This window comes from Lampetra fluviatilis, chromosome 58, assembly GCF_964198595.1.
Source record: "Lampetra fluviatilis chromosome 58, kcLamFluv1.1, whole genome shotgun sequence".
Classification (NCBI taxonomy): domain Eukaryota; kingdom Metazoa; phylum Chordata; class Hyperoartia; order Petromyzontiformes; family Petromyzontidae; genus Lampetra; species Lampetra fluviatilis.
Window position 1 is genome coordinate 313,798 of NC_136332.1, and position 17,231 is coordinate 331,028.

The window sequence follows — 17,231 nt, forward strand, 5'->3', positions numbered from 1 at the left end:
CAACTGAATGGAAATTGGGAATGTACAACCCAACAAGCCGACTAGATGTCGCGGAAGGGGTGGCCTTATCCTTCCTTTACCCCACTGCAGACAAAGCTGCCGATCGGCGAGCCGTGACAGCTCGCTTCCCGTGTGCACTGGCTGGGTTGAGAGGAAATATTTTAAGAGGAGCCGCAATGAAACGTGGAATACGAGACGGTGGTCCTGAATAAATAACGTCACGAAGGGGTTGCTTGAAGATCCGCAGCTTACTGACCACCCCTTGTGGCAATGGGGGAGAACGGGGGGGGGAGTGGGGGGTGTATTTGAGAAAGTCACCCCCCCCCCCAATCGTCTGTTTGCCGCGCCGGGAGATGGAAGGGAACTGGTGACCTCGGGACTCGTGCGCGGAGCACTCACGCCCGCTGTGTGGCTGCCTCCCTGCGTTGCTCGGTTTAAAACAGGTGAGCGCATTATGCGGTTGTGTCCGGGCAACTGTGTTGTTGTATGCGTGGCAAGCCGTATTGCAAATGGTTACTGGTTAACGAGAAAAGACGATTTAAAAAAACAACCCTACTACAATGGACAGCAAGATTGCACCCTTGGTAATAGCCAAGTACCAAAAAAATATCCAAATGTTTATGTGCTTAACACGTCACACCTGGTCTATTGCACGCATGGTATTTACACAACCTACTTGCTGTGCTGTAGAACGATTAGCCCTATACCATGGTTAACACAACACACGACCCGAACACATCTTACGTTGCTGTACAATTATTCTAAAACCTGACAAAACATTGCACTAAGAAACACTTTAGTGTTTGTGGAATCTCACAGATCCAATAATAGCCCTGAATATAAAATACTATATACATACATATGCGAGTGTGTGTGTAATATGGGTATGAATGCGTGGTGCGGTGGTCCAAATGTAAAGGTGCCACCATGCCAGTATGTAATCTATTCCTTTTGCAGCAGCACATGTTCACTTACACACGCACAAAGACAGAGGTCTCCCATACAGCCTTTAACAGACTGTTGGAGGAAGTGCTGTTAGCGAGTGCCTATGGAGGACTGCACGGCATACGCGGGGATGGGTGGCGATAACCACGCTCGGCCGCCTTTGTCCCCCAAATGGTGACGTTTACTCATCGTACCGGGTAATCATTTAAGGATAAGTCAACCTAGCGGTGGCCCATGACCGGTTCAAATTATTTGTCATCGTTGGCCGAATGTAAATCGAACTTGGCTCGTTGCTTTCGTAGCACAGCGCTCTAATAAATACACCACCCACTCCCGCACGAGCACAACAAGGTGGACCGAGTCGAACTAGGGGAGGATGCCCATGACCGATTAAAATAATCGTCACTGGTGTTGGCCGTGAGCGGGAATCGAACTCGGGTGGGCGGGTTCGTAGCGCAGCGCACAAGCCACGACACTAACACTCCCTTACACTCACACTCTCACACCGTCTCAACTTTACACTCACTCGCACACTCACACCGTCTCAACTTTACACTCACACCGTCTCAACTTTATACTCACTCACACCGTTTCAACTTTACACTCACTCGCACTCTCGCACGTGGCCATCTACCCTCTGGAAATAATATAGCAAACTGCAAAGGAATTGAAAGGTGTCGGGTTTGTGGTGTTCTGAATACATATTGCACACATACATCTATCTATGTTTACATTATATACATGTACACTATACACACAAATGTCAACCACATTTGAAAATGGGATGTAATGAGTATTAAACGCATTGAGGTTCAGATATTTGTTATTTTTCAGTTTAGTAACCCATACGACGTCCCTTCACGTAAATAACACATCCATTTATTTTACACATCCATTAACCACTTATATGAGTCCATAATTTCGGCAGAATTCGTTTCAACGCAAGCAAACGCGAGATATGTTTCAAAGTCGTACCGCATCAGCAGAGCCAGGCGCTTTGCTTGAACCAATGATGGTGAATTGCCCAGATGTTTATAGGGAAGGAGCATCTCTCTCTTTCATGTGGGTACATTTGGCAAGAAGATTTATAATTCCATTTTCAAGGTGTTTTTGACGATCCGTATATGTATGTATATCTCTGATATGTACCGTATAATTGACAACACTATATATATACTATACATGCTAAATACTGTACTAACAGTGAAAAGCTCTTTTATTGAAACAGATCTTTCACAGTACTTCAAGCACAACATTCAGCTAAAGCTGTAATTCCCCCCCCCCACACACGCTTACCTATTAATAATTTACTGAGCTACAGAGCAAATTACATATTGCAAGGTTTGCATCAATTGGTATGTGCAGAATGAAAAAAAATTCCACCGTTAAGTGACGGCGGCGCATAGACAGAGATCTCTCTTCTCCAGAGCCGGGATCTCCCAAAACTTCCCAGGCCAAGCAGGACGCATTTTCCAGTCAGCTTCGAGCAGGGTTTCTCATACTTGTTTGGCCTCGTGGACCGCTAAGCCGATTGCAAACACTTCCACGGCCCACCGACATACACCACTGACAGCCAACAGCTCCACCCCTGCTGACAAAAATGCATTTCACTTCTCTCTCTAAATGCCAGTAATACAAAACTATTCAAATTACGGAACATCATTTTTTTAAACGCTTTTTTTAGAGGTGGGGCAGCATATAGATATTAGGGCTAGGGTAGCTTAATCAGGGTAGTTCACCAAACTTCGTTTCTTAAATTAAATATAAGTGAAATTATTATTTAATGTCCGCAACAAAAGGTGTCAATGGAAGTTGTCATTATTGTCCGGCTCAACCTGTGTTTGTATCACAGCCCTGAGGAGCACGTGGAGGAGTGTCGCGGACCCCACTGCGTGGTCCCGGGGAACCACACTGAAAACCAACTGCTACTGGCTTCGATCGGTTATCATAACCGGGCAGTATCCCGAAATAAGTTTCATCACCAGACGTTGGTACAACTCAATTGGGCGCCACGGTGGCGAGATGTTAACTACCTCGCCTGGTATACAGGAGGTTCGTGGGTTTGATCCCGACCCTGACACCTATATATTTGGAGTTTGCATCTCTCTCCCCGTGGCTGCATGGATTTTTCTCTGGGTCCTCGGGTTTTTTCCTGCACATTTAGAAACGTGCGTTTAGAGTATTTGGCTACTGCTATACATTTCCACTTAATAAGCCACTTCGTTGAGCTATCATTTGTGGCCAGGTCGCTTCTGAAAAATACCTATATAGTTCAGTGGGCTTTACCTGGTAAAATAAAAATATAGTATATATAGTTAGTAATTCCTGGACTAGGTGGCAACCCGTAGTTGAGTGGATGACTGGGTGAGTGGGTCAGGCTGATTCGATCTCCAACCACCCAGAGGAATAGGACTGTAGAGTTTTGCTGAGCATTTCCGTGAGTTGTTTGGTTTGGAGGGGAAACCCCTCAGCTCAGATGACAACAGGAGGCAAGGGGGGGTTCACTTGGCTGGGGGAGCTGTGCCTCGAATATTGCACAAGGCAACCGCTCCCTGTGAGTGGCTGGTTGGCTGGCTGGCTGAAGTCCCATCTGAGGGTGTGCAAGACCAGGTAAAGTGGCAGGCAACGATGACCTCTGAGGCGAGCTGCTGAGGTGGGCGATTGTGGCGAGATGTTAACTCACTCACCTGGTATACAGGAGGTCATGGGTTCAATCCCAACCCTGACGCCTGCTGTATATTTGGAATTTGTGTATATCTCTCTCTCTCCCTGTGGTCGCTTGGATTTTTCTCTTGGTCCTCCAGTTTTTTCTCCACATTTAGAATCAACATCACAAGTATATGGCTGCGAGAAAAGTTCCACGTTGCAAGCCACTTCGTTGAGCTATGATTTGTGGTCAGGTCGCTTCTGAAAAAGAGCTATATCGATCGCTCAGTGGGTCTTACCTCGTAAAATAAAAAAAATATATAAATTAGTTTTTGTTTTTTGTGGAGGCTGACCTCTGTTACATCAATATAACCGTCTGGACCATATGATGGTTTCTGCAGGATTGGAAGGATAAGGTGAACTGCACTAATTGTAGCAACTATCAGGGGCATCTTCCTCCTCAGTATCCCAGGAAAGGTCCTGGCAACGATTATTCGACATCACCTTGCCAAGGCATGTTGAGGAAAGACTTGCAGAGCCCCAATGTGGTTTCAGTCACCGCATGACCAAACAGCTTCTTTTTGGCCAGATAGAGGGTGCTAGATGGGTCATAGCACAGGCTAGAGATGAGATGGACTGATGCGGTACAGGAGGATGTGGAGCTGATTGGACTACCCGATGACAGGTCCTGGTGGTGTTAAGATCGGCCTCTGTGGAGGAGGAGGCCCGTGGAGGAGGAGGCCCATGAAGGACGCGACTGGGCAGTTAGAGGTGGTCGCCCTCCAATGGCAATGGAGGGCAGAGGAGCAACGCTCACAACAACGAGCGGAGCGCCGGGCGGCTAAAACACAACAAAGCGGGCACAAGTGGGGAACACAGCTGGTGCAAGCTGCAAGTCACTTCGGTCAGTAAAACCACACACAAGGTGCACCCTTAACGCTGTGGGGACATCACCGCCGCTTAGTGGCGAACGGGTATGGTAAATGGTCGTTGTTGAGTGCGGTGAAACTGCTGAATGAGCGGGGTAAATCGGGCGAGCGGGTCAGGTTTAAGCCACCTTTTCCAGGCCAAACCCTCGCATATCTCATGTTCGTCAAAAAAAACCCTCACAATCGTGATACTGTAAAAGAACACAATGCGGCTTCACCAGATCTGAACACGCAAATTCCGTTTTCGCGGGGACAGATGGGCGGGCGGAGGGGGGTCACTTCGTCGCCAACGGCACTCACACACAGATCTCGATTGCTGTGATGTGCGAGCGACCCGAGCTGTGGCTGCGATTGGCCGCCCGTGCTCCTCCCCCTCCTCCTCCCCCTCCGCCTCCCCCTCCGCTTTTCCCCGCGGGGGGCGACTGTGAGTGCGACTGGCGCAGGGCGCGCACGGTGGCGGCGGCACTGGTGGACAGAGGGGGGCTGTCAAGCGATGAGAAGTGGCGCAGACGGTCGGCACTCGTTGCTGCCGCCGGGAGGGGGCCGTCGCCCGGGGAGAAGTGGCGGCCACGTGTGCCGCCACCACCACCGCCGGTATAGGCCGTGGTGGCGGTGGTGGGGCTGTCAAGTGACGAGAAGTGGCTGAGCCGGTGAGCTGCTGCAGCAGCCAATGCCGACACGGAGCCCGGGCTGTCGGTGGACGAGAAGTGGCCGAGGAGGAGCAGGCGGCGGTGGCTGCCCGTGGGGCTGTCCAGTGATGAGATGCGGTGCTGCTGCACGAGTGAGGCCAGGCGATCTGCTTCCTCCTCCTCCTCTTCCCCTGTGATGCCACCGCCGTCGCGAGGCCACCCGTCTGATCGCCTCCCCCCCTCCCCGTTGCCGTTGCCGTTGCCAGCCCCCGCCAGCATCCAGTCTCGCTGCACGTAGCGGAAGAGCTCGGCGACGGCGCAGCGCCGGCAGGGGTCCGTGGCCAGCAGCCTGCGGAAGAGGCGCAGGGCATCGGGCGAGAAACGGCGCCACTGCGAGGGGACGGCGCCGGAGGAGGCCGCGCCGGTGCCGGCGGCGGCCGTGGCAGCAGCCTTGCGGCGCTGCCAGGAGAGGAACTCGCCGTAGAAGGGGTCGCCGGGTGTCGCCGTCTCCCAGGGAAAGTTGCCGGTGAGCATGCAAAAGAGCAGCACGGCAAAGGCCCACACGTCGATGCTGGGCCGCACGCAGAAGCCGTCGGAGCGCGCCCCGTCACACAGCTCGGGCGCCGTGTAGGGAATGGTGCCGCTCACGCGCTTCACCCGGGCGCCCGCCCGCCGCGTCATGCCGAAGTCTGAGAGCTTGACGCGCCGGCACTCCCTGTCGAAGAGGAGGACGTTCTCGGGTTTGACGTCGCGGTGCACCAGCCCCCTGCCGTGCAGGAAGTCGAGCGCCAGGCCAACTTGCTGGATGCAGCGCTTCACGGTGCCTTCGGGCAGCCCCACCTGCGGGGGGACGGCAAGGAGCGGGTCGCTCAGCAGGTGGACGGCAGGCAGCTGACGCAGCGGGGGCAATAGTTTGTAGTGCGTGTGTACGTGTGTGTACGTGTGTGTACGTGTGTTGATGAGCCCAAACGTGCTAATAAGAGGTATGGGGGGAAGGACGACAAACTAAACACAACATGTGGGGAGAGCGGTAGTGTAGCGATTAGTGTGCTGTGCTACAAACCCAGCGGCCCAAACTTCCATTCCCGCTCATGGGGAATGTGACGATTATCTGAACTGGATCTCGGCCTCAAATAAGTACCTGGTTTGATCTGTAAACATTGCCACTGGGGAGACAAAGGCGGCCGGACGTGGTGCTGGCCACCCAACCCCCTCTTATGCCATGCCGGTCTTCATAGGTGCTCGCTAACAGCATTTTCCGTTACAGTCTGTTAAAGACTATACGGGGAATCTTTGTGTGATGTTAAACTTCTTTTGCACCGCACGTATCCCAATGGTGCTAATCGGAGGTGCGGGGCGATATTCGTTTTCAATCTAGCTGATTCAAAAGTGCATACGTTGTATTTATGGCCCTTTTTCAAAATTCATATCAAGAATAATTCGGCCAATTTTTGTATAAGTACATAAATAATTAAAACAACTTTTTACCCGCTACTCCTCACAAGCACCCAGCATTTGGAGGTCGTAAAATGCAATTAAACAACAAACTTCGGGGCAAAGAGAGGTTAGAGGCTATCTGGAAATCTCCAGATTGACAAAGGGCCTATGACCCGACCTTCCCAAAACATTCTGGACGATTCACAATAAATATGCAGGGCCAGAGGAAAACACACAAGCTCAGAGCAGAGACAAACAACCTTACAACTCGCATCTTCCTTAACGACAAAGATTTGAAACTCGGCAAAAAGAACAAATCAACGTGATAAGACTGCAGTATACAATAGTGGCTTTATTATTAATTCCCTTATTTTACTCGTATTCACCACATATATATTATTTTGTATTGTATCTATCTATGTAACCTCACCAAATGAACCAAATACATGAGCCCCTGCCATTACGAAAAACTTAAGTCCAAACTAAAACTATTCCCCAGCATTGAAATATAACTCAAAATAAAACACCAATCCCTGGAGACAGACTCATAACGAAGCTTGGCAAAACCCTCAAAATAATGACGTAACGAGGAGCATTACGAATATTGGTTAAACATGAACCGAATAATAACCACGATATATTAAGACCGGGGGTAACTCATAAGAGATACAAGGAATAAATCTAACACACAGGACCACATAATATGTATCCCATAGAACCAAACCCTCCCTGGCCACCTTTGTCTTCCAACAATTCGACACAAACGCATGCCAGCCATAAATACGTATGAAGGGGTCTGGCCGCGGGGAGAGGCCGCGGGGAGAGGCCGCGGAGGGCATCTGTTTTTTTGTTTGTTTCTCTCTCGCAAGAGACGCGCATAGAGGTGAGGGGGTTTCACGTTTTGCATAAGCACAAACGCACATCATGCAGTTCAGTCTGATTTCAGCCTTGCTCACGCTTGCAAAACGTCGACCAAGCCTTCCACCAACGTAACGAAAGCCTCGTTCATCGCCACAAAGCATCGGGCGCCACCGGGGGCCACCGGGCACCACCGGGCGCCACCAACCGAAGGGTGTCAGCCATCAGCGGACAAGTGGCGAGCGTCCTGTCGACCCGTCATCCAACAGGGGAAAGAGCCTGTGAGGAAGAGGAGAGCGCCATCAAATGCGCCGCGTGTTCGACCACACATCGACCAGCACCAGCTGGGAACCAAGACATCCAGCAGCGGATGAGCTGCGCGCGCTGACGACGGAATCATCGCGTTCCACGACGGCGAGCGTCATGCCGACTCGTCATCCAGCAGTGGACAAACAGCTGCAAACGGCCACAGAGCACGGGAGCCAGCCTGCCGGCACACGAGTGAACGAGCGCCGCCAAGCATCGGGCACCACCGAGCGTTAAGCGACTGAGCCTCTTCAAGGACAACATCGTGCCGACGCAGCTCATCTAACTGCGGAGAGAGAAAGCCAGCGGCTCACTGCAGCCACGCCCGAGCGAGAGGGAAATTCTCCGAAGCCGTTTGTATGACACGCCCACCCTCACACACTCACTGCTCTAAATTTTGGTACAAGGAATGCCCAACCTCGGCGTCTACTTTACGCGAAGAATTGATCAAAGAAGACACATGCACACAACACGCATATCGGGACGAATAAGATTGTTCCAAAAAGTTATCTTTGTGTTTCGAAAAGGGTTGCCATTCCAAGGTGGTGCGTTAAATATCAACTGATCGTGAAAAGCAGTTGCTGCCCATCGAGTTACATGAATACGATTGTTAGAAGTATTTTAGTCAATGAATTAATTGACATATACTTTGCCTTCAGGATATAATCATTTTCTTATCGCCTTTCATATGAATATCATTGCATGCATGTTTAAGGACTTTTTCCTATCGCCGTATATGCTCGCGTTACTCTGAGGAATTGATCGATTGTTCTGATTACCCAGTTTGACAACGTAATCACTGAGGGTTAAATGCACAGATCAATAAGGAGTACTGTCTTCTTCTTGGTTCTTTCGGTAAAGTCACGTAGAAGGGAAGTAATAAAATAATAAAAATAAAACATAATAAAATAATTCTCACGACGTTTCGGCCACAACGCAAGCAGCCGTCTTCAGGTGGAGAACAGGTCTGTCAAGTAGACAGAGTCTGAATGGCACGCTCCAGGCTTGGAGCGACTATTTATGCTGGGATGGAGGGGCGAAGAGCGTCTTGACAAAATAATTTGCATATCAAGAGGAATTTAGCATATTTATGGGAAATGCAGATATGCGATTAGTACTACTTGTGAAATGCGTAGGAGGTTTGGCGAGGGGTTTAAAGTCATTATGCCCATGCATTATGCAGGATTAGCAGTATCAAAGGGAGTACTGTCTTAATAATTCCCAGCATGAGAGTTTGCATATTAGAGTGTATGTTTTTGTTTAGAATTAACATTGCTTAACACAGAAGAGTTTGAGTGTTTCTTTCCTAAGTTCATGCATAACAATCTTATTTATAAGAACTGTATCCTGCGTAGAGATATGAACTTGGAGACCTAACATAAACACACTAAGATATAATCAATTAATGTTTAAGCAAGAATAGTTTGCGTTATCCAGATTGATAAATACGATCCTGGGCAACGAAACTAAGCCTAATTATCATAACTGCCCATATTAGCATAATCACTTACATTCCCATAAACTAATACGAGTATCTCCCTAATTAGCATAATTTACGTACATAATTGCAGTAAATTAGCATAATTTCCGAAATTTACGCATTTTTCCTTTATTCTATTTTTATTCTTAAAAAAAAATTAATAACACGACATATACAACACATAGCACCAGTGGCTTCCTAATATCGGAAGAAAGAGCGTTCCAGATGGCTGCAGAAGCACAACTGAAAGCGCACAATGCGGTGACCGTCTTTGTTCGACGATTAGCCAAAGACCTCTGGTGTGAGAATGACCAAAGTTTGCGTGATGGTGTATGCTCCTTGACGAGAAAAGCAAGGTAGTTGTGGTTTATTATTGGCAAGCACTTTGTGTGTAATGAGCACGACCTCATAATGTTTCACTCAGCAACTAGAAGCCAATCCAGCTTGGTGAGCACTGGAAGTTTCACAAATAGTCCCCATCGTCCTCTCCTGTGCCTCTCTCCCACCCAACCGGTCTACGTGGGTTCACCACAATCAATTGGTAGGTTGCATGTAGAAGGTGTAGTGTGGGTACTTCTAAAACGTTTGGTCACTCGCTTCCTCTGGTGGAGTCCCTTCCACTAGCGGTTACATTGAGCGAGCAATTGCAGGGCTGCGCCAGGCCCTTGTATCGGAGAGATGCAGGCACAGTCATTTTGGACTTTCCATTGGGGAAACGGTCACCGATTTCTGACTTTCGGAACGGGTAATCAATTCTGAAAGTGGTTACCAGTTTAGCATCTGTCGTTTCAACAACCCCACAATCTACGCAGACAATTGCATTAGATATATAGTTGTCATTTTCAATCGTGATAAAATACATTCCATAAATCGATAGTCAAGTCACTAAATCACTCAAGTCACCGGCAATCAGTTGCCTCCTCGTCACTCTGCTACAGCTATCATGGTTCTTTTTCCTGAAATCTGTATCCATGTATTCCTTTACCCATGTTGAGGAATCAGACTGTTTCATCCCCATTGTGGTCACCCTCCACACTGCAGGTCACAAGACCACACTCATCCACTCACTCAACCATCACACTGCAGGTCACAACTCACCCACTCACTCACTAACCCAGCTACCTCACTTCACCCACCCACCACACTGCAGGTCACATCACTTCTCTATCTGCTTCCTCACACCGCTCCACTTTGAAATCCCCTTCTCCCAACATTTCTCTTCCTAAGCTCTTATAAATGTGTGTAACAATAAATAAATAACCTCGCTCAATTCCAGAATTGTGTCAACTCGTATCCGTTACCAACTTTGATGGTGGGTTAACGGTGGGTTAATGGCCATTATACTGGGCCACATCCCTCACCTGTGGCGGGATGATGTCGAAGAGGTCTCCTGCTGGAGCGTACTCTTGCGCAAAGATGTACGCATCCTCCGTCTCCATGGTCACATTAAAGATGTTGATGATGAAGGGGTTCGTCGAGAGGTAGTTGGTGATGCTGTATTCCCGTAGGAAAGCTTTTAACTTGGTCGATTTCTTCTTCAGAAACTTCAGGGCCATCTTTGTACCTGTCGCACAGCATTCAACAAATTATAAATATTATTACGCTTGTTTAAATACTTTATCAGGAAAGAGCCCACTGAGCCATATACAGTGAGGGAAAAAGTATTTGATCCCCTGCTGATTTTGTACGTTTGCCCACTGACAAAGAAATTATCAGTCTATAATTTTAATGGTAGGTTTATTTGAACAGTAAGAGACAGAATAACAACAACAAAATCCAGAAAAACGCATGTCAAAAATGTTATAAATTGATTGGCATGTTAATGAGGGAAATAAGTATTTGACCCCCTCTCAATCAGAAAGATTTCTGGCGGAGAAAACCGGAGGACCTGGGACCACGGGGAGAGAGAGACAGGCAAACTCCAAATATACAGCAGCAGGCGGGTGAGGTAGTTAACGTCTCCTAGCCCCGGAGACGGACAATGTTGCTGCTGCTACTGCTGTGTGAACCCAACTGAGTAATTTGCAGTGTAATTTTTCACCATTAGGATGTGTTGGACAAGTTAGATTGTATGTTTTTTTTAGATATGAGGAGAAACCACAGGAAACCCATGCAAAATAGGGGGAGAACAGACTCCACTCACTGTTACTCTGCAGAACAGAGAAAGAACATACACACTCAACTCACTCACTGAGCAGAATGGGGACAGAACATACAGACTTCACTCACTCTCAATTCAGAACAAGGACAGAACATACACATTCCACTTGCTCACTCTCACTCTGCAGAAGAGGGGGAGGCCATACAGACCCCACTCGCTCATTCTGTAGAACAGGGGGAGATCATATAAACTACACTCACTCTCGCTGTATAACAGGAGGAGAACATACAGACTCCAGTTGCTCACTCTGTAGTACAGGGGGAGAACAGACAGACTCCACACAGATAGGTGCCCAACTCTAGACCTGAACCCAGGCCCTCCTTGCTGTGAGGCACGAGTGTTACCACGGCACTGCCATTCTCAGGAGTGTACAGTGGTCCCTCGGTTTACGATGCCATCAATTAACGAAATTTGATTAACGATCCGCCTGCCATAAGGTCCCACTGTCTCTATTAACGATGCATTTTCGATTAACGATAGGTTTACGATTTCACACGGGCGCCAATTTCGGCCAATCTGAGCGCTCCTAAGTGGACGCAGCAGACCTCAGCCAATCAGCAATGCCCTTTATGAGCGTTTTGAGAGAAACTGGCTGGCTTTGCAATAATTGATATTTCAATATTTGATATTGAAAAGCTATCAATATTTCAAAAGCGAGCTCACCTATTAATCTTCTTAGCCTAAGGTAAGAATTTTTATTTTATGCACTAATTATGCGCCTTTTTATATTCTATTTATGAATATTAATGCTTTAATAAGTTATCATAAAATTGATTTATTAAAATTATGTGTTTACCTTTAACAAACTATGTTTTTAGGGTTGAAAGGGTCAACTTCTGATTGTCTTGGAACAAATTAAGCCTTATAACATGTATTTCCCAATTTCAATTAACGATGGTTTCCGTGAAACCAATTAATATCGTTAACCGAGGTGCCACTGTATCTAAAAACTGTGGGTAAAGTACATTATAAACCTCAACTAATTATCAACATCCACCAGGAGGTTGACAATTTTCAAGAACCTTTTATATCAACGGTTTACCCCCCATTTTTTGATTCAGGACTTCTGCAAGCCTCTGGTAATTGTGTTGACAGACAAATGGACAAACAGAACGCCGGGCTTTCACAATAGCTACGTATTTGTGTATGTATATGTTATGTTTTAAGAGAACACAAGTTTTTAAATATATTCTTCCCCCGGCAAGGCCGGGTAATTCCCGCTAGTTAACCATACATGCCATACATACAAAAACATTGTTACGAATGAAAACATATTTCCGAAAAATACCTCGCGTGAAATCTAGTCGTGCTACTGCTAGTGTTTGTTACTGAACACCAGGATTTTTGCTAACTGAAAGTAAGACGTATGATAACTTAATTGTGAGTATTGTACCTTTACATCTTGTCATGAATACTGTCATCATGACACTGTCTTTTAACTAAAATAATATATATAGTTATATCCTACATATTATTGTATATGGGTTAAAACCATCTGTAGCTATTTCAGTAAAAGTGAGTCGGGAGAAAGGAGGAGGGGGGCACAGGCATTGAGATAGGTCGTTGCGTCCCTGTCCTCCTTGTGCATTTTTTTGTTTTTTGTTCAGCATGTTTCTGAACCAACTGTCACAGCAGGTATGTATGGGAAGGCACAGATTATATTTTACACTGCGTCTATAGACACTTTTTTACATACGAGAAGGCCATAGTTTTACAATGCTTTAACTTTTTCACGTGGATGTGTGTATGTATTATGTTGAATCTTAACTCAAAGCTTTCGTGACTGCAGGAACTCATATTCTTGGGTCTGTTATCAAAGTTACGTAGATAGGTTCAAAGAAAATAACAAAAATAACAAAAAACTACGATGTTTCGATCGCATCACAAGCAATCATTATCAGGAGAAAAAAGAGCGGGAAAGCTGCTGAGGCAGGCTGTTTTAAAGGTTTGAAATGGGTGTAGCCCAAGGGTCATAAACTAAATGGCCAGGGCGAATGATGTTAAAGTGAAAAATTTGCATTTTAAATGTAAGGTCGGAGAGCTACATCCACGACGATGAAGGCATGGAGGTGGCCATTGTATTGTGAAAGATTAGCATGTCAATGTAAGATCGCAAAACCACAGCCACATCGAGGACACGAGCGATGGTGGCTGTGTTAGTGTGAGACATATAACCTGTTAATGTAAAACTAGAGTCGAAAATACCTACTAACATCGGAAGGTAGGATGGAAACATCACAGTCAGTTAAGACTTTACCTGGTTAATAACGTCCTTCCAATTATTGCTCAGTTTGTACCCATCTTCTCAGTTAAAATTGTGTCTGTGTCTATATATATGGATGGCTTATCTCCAGTTGTAGCCAATGTTTTCATGGAAAAATTTGAGACAGATGCCATCCAGGCATCCACTCTACGTCCGTCCTTGTGGAAGATGTACGTAGATGACACGTTCATCATCTGGCCACATGGCCGACCAGCTCTGAACCAATTCTTTAACCACATCAATTCCATACACCCAGCCATCAAAATTCACAATGGAGGTGGAAAAGGATGGCAAGTTACCATTCTTGGATGTTTTAATCGAAAAGAGATCAGATTGCTCAATGGGACACTGTCAACAGGAAAGCCATCCATACGGATGCCTACCTAAAACCTGACTCCCACCACCATCCATCCAAGAAGAATTCCCTCATCAAAAGTCTACACCATAGAGCTCGATGTATTTCCGACCGTCATCACCTAGCCAGTGAACTGGAACACATACACCAAACTCTCAAGAAGAATGGATACTCAGACCACACAATCCGTAAAGCTATCACCCCAACCGTTGGGAAAGAACCATCTGAGAACCCAATCAAAACCATCACCTTGCCATACATAGCAGGGGTCACTAAAAAGATTTCCAAAATCATGAGCAAACACAAGATCCAGGTTCGATTTAACACAGTACATAAAATTCGTGATATGATCCCATCTGTGAAGGATGTGATCCCTGACATGCAATACCCCGGCGTCTACAAACTAAGCTGTCTGCGGCAGTAGTTACATTGGGGAAACTAAGTGACATGTCTCGGACCATATTCGTGAACATAAGGCAGATCTGAAACATGGTAGGACCAATACCTCGGCCGTGGCTGATCATTGTTTTAATGCGGTGGGCTCACACGACATTGATTTCTCTAAGACGAAGGTACTTTGCAAGCCCACTGGCTATCAAAAAAGATTTGTTGATGAAGCCATCCATATATATAGACACAGACACAATTTCAACCGAGAAGATGGGTACAAACTGAGCAGTCATTGGAAGGACGTTATTAACCAGGTAAAGTCATTACTGGCTGTGATGTTTCCATCCTATCTTCCAATGTTACCAGTTATTTTCGACTCTCTGGTTTTACATTAACAGGTTAAATATCTCACACTAACACAGCCACCGTCGCTCATGTCCTCGATGTGGCTATGGCTCTGCGATCTTACATTGACATGCTAATCTCTCACAATACAATGGCCACCACTGTGCCTTCGTCGTCATGGAGGTAGCTCTCCGGACCTTATATTTAAATGCAAATTTCTCACTTTGACATCACTATCCCTGCCCACTTCGTTTGGGCTACACCGATTTCAAACCTTTAAAACAGCCTGCCTCAGCAGCTTTCCCGCTATTTTATCTCCTGAGGACGATTGCTTGTGTTGCGATCGAAACGTTGTAGTTTTTAGTTATTTTTGTTATTTTCTTTGAACCTTACTCTTTGGTTCTTTCGGTAAAGTCATGTAGGTAGAAAATAATAGATCACGACGTTTCGATCACAACACAAGCAACCGTCATCAGGTGAGACCAACACAGCAGGGGAAATGCTGACGAAGGAGAAAGAGCTGCTGCAACAAGAGGTTATATAAGGTAGGAGTAAAGCTGTTGATGCAGGCTGTTTCTAAAGGGTAGAAATGGGCGTACCCCAAGAGTCATAAACGACTGCTGCGAATGAGACAAGGGGGAGATCGGAGGCAGGAGGATAGAGAGGGGGTGGGGTATTGATAAGAAAGGGGCTGCGCGTACGACAAGGGGGAGATCGACGGCAGGGGGAGAGAGAGGGGTGGGGGTGGGGCATAGGAAGGGGACTGCGTGTGAGACACGGGGGAGATCGGCGGCAGGAGGAGAGAGGGGGCGGGTAGAGATAAGAAAGGGGCTGCGAGTGAGACAAGGGGGAGATCGGAGGAAGGAGGAGAGAAAGGGGGTGGGGCAGAGATAAGGGGCTGTGCGTGAGATAAGAGGGAGATCGGCGGCAGGGGGAGAGAGATGGGGGGGAATAGATAATCGGTGGCAGGCGGAGAGATAAGCTGTGTTAGTGAATGTGACTCAGAGTTGAGAATAGCTGCTAACATCAGCAGACAGGAAGGGGGGCATCATAGCCAGTTATGACCTAAACCGGTTAATAACGTCCTTCCAATTATTGCTCAGTTTGTACCCATCTTGGTTGAAATTGTGTCTGTGTTTATATATCTGGATGGCTTCATGGACAAATCTCTGATGGTAGCCCCAAGGTTTGCAGAGTACCTTGGTCTCGGAAAAACAATATCGTGTGAACCCACCGCATTAAAACAGTGATCAACCACGGCAGAGGTATTGGTTCTGCTGTGTTTCAAATCTGCCTTGTGTTCGCGAACACGGTCCGAGACATGTCGTTTCGTTTCCCCGATGTAACTGCTGCCGCAGACACAACTTAATTTGTAGATACCAGGTTATTGCATGTCAGGAATCACATCCTTCACAGATGGGATCAAATCACGGATTTTGTGTTCTGTGAATCGAACCTGGATCTTGTGTTTGTTCAAGATTTTGGAAATCTTTTTTGTAACACCTGCTATGTATGGCAAGGTGATAGGTTATTTTAACCTATCTACGTGACTTTACCGAAAGACCCAAGAATATGTATGTTGAACTTCTGTCGCACCATGCGGAGCCAACCGTGCTAATTGGAGGTGCGGGGGACAAACTAAACACAAAAAGTCGTTCTAAAGTAATCAGTTTTCAATCCAAATGATTTAAAGTGCATAGATCCAGTGGCTTCCTAATATTTGAAGGAAGAGTGTTCCAGATGGCCGCAGAAGCGCTTCGGAAACCGCGCGATGCGGTGACCGTCTTTGTTTGATGGTGAGCCAAAAGCCGCCACTGCGAGGGTCATTGGAGTTTGCGTGATGATGGTTTATGTTTCTTGACGAGATCAGCCAGGTGGGACAGACACGTGAAGGAGCTGCTTAAGTGTTTTACTGCATTGAGTTGGTGAACATCGCATGAGGACCTCGCATCTAACGGCACTCATCGAGGACCCCCAACTTAAAAAAATCTGACAGTACGCCAGTTATTGGTCCAAGCTATGCGGACTCGGCCGATGTGATGCTGAATGTTGAAAATCGCTCCGGAGTGAGCATGTTTTAATAAACTAATGGCTGCTCTGAAATTATCCACTCCCCCAGGTCACATGGCTGACGTGATGTGTAGAAATTTTTTTTTTTTAAGGGACAGAAAAACAGATCGGTTAAAGAAAATCAGGGTCTGAATATTTATTTATACTGGAGGAATCTGATGAGCTATAAAGCTCTTCTTCAAAGATCTCCAGTAGGGGCAGGTCTGAACGTTACACCAAACAATAAAAATGATAGAAGTGCAAAATACAAGAAAGGTAAACAAATCACCCAAAACATACAAATAAAACCAAGCCATTCCCATCCTACAAGGCAAAGCCCACTGAAGGTATTAACTTATTTTTTAGAAGTGACCTGGCCGCAAATTATAGCTCAACAGTGACTTATCAGTTGCACATTTATCACAGCAAAATAATCTA

The 17,231-nt window shown here is 46.6% G+C and overlaps 1 protein-coding gene across 2 annotated transcripts in view; it reads right to left on the reverse strand.

Annotated features, from left to right (window-relative positions):
• Positions 1–3,503: 3,503 nt before the first annotated feature.
• LOC144950572 (serine/threonine-protein kinase SBK1-like) overlaps positions 3,504–17,231 on the reverse strand; it is a 59,943-nt gene continuing 46,215 nt past the window's right edge. For both annotated transcript variants that reach the window (XM_078880708.1, XM_078880709.1), the window contains exons 3-4: positions 10,592–10,794; positions 3,504–5,989 (exon numbers count right to left, since the gene is read on the reverse strand). In XM_078880708.1, the coding sequence (XP_078736834.1) occupies positions 4,817–5,989; positions 10,592–10,794 (1,376 nt within the window). In that variant the 3' untranslated portion in view covers positions 3,504–4,816. The remainder of the gene's footprint in view (positions 5,990–10,591; positions 10,795–17,231) is intronic.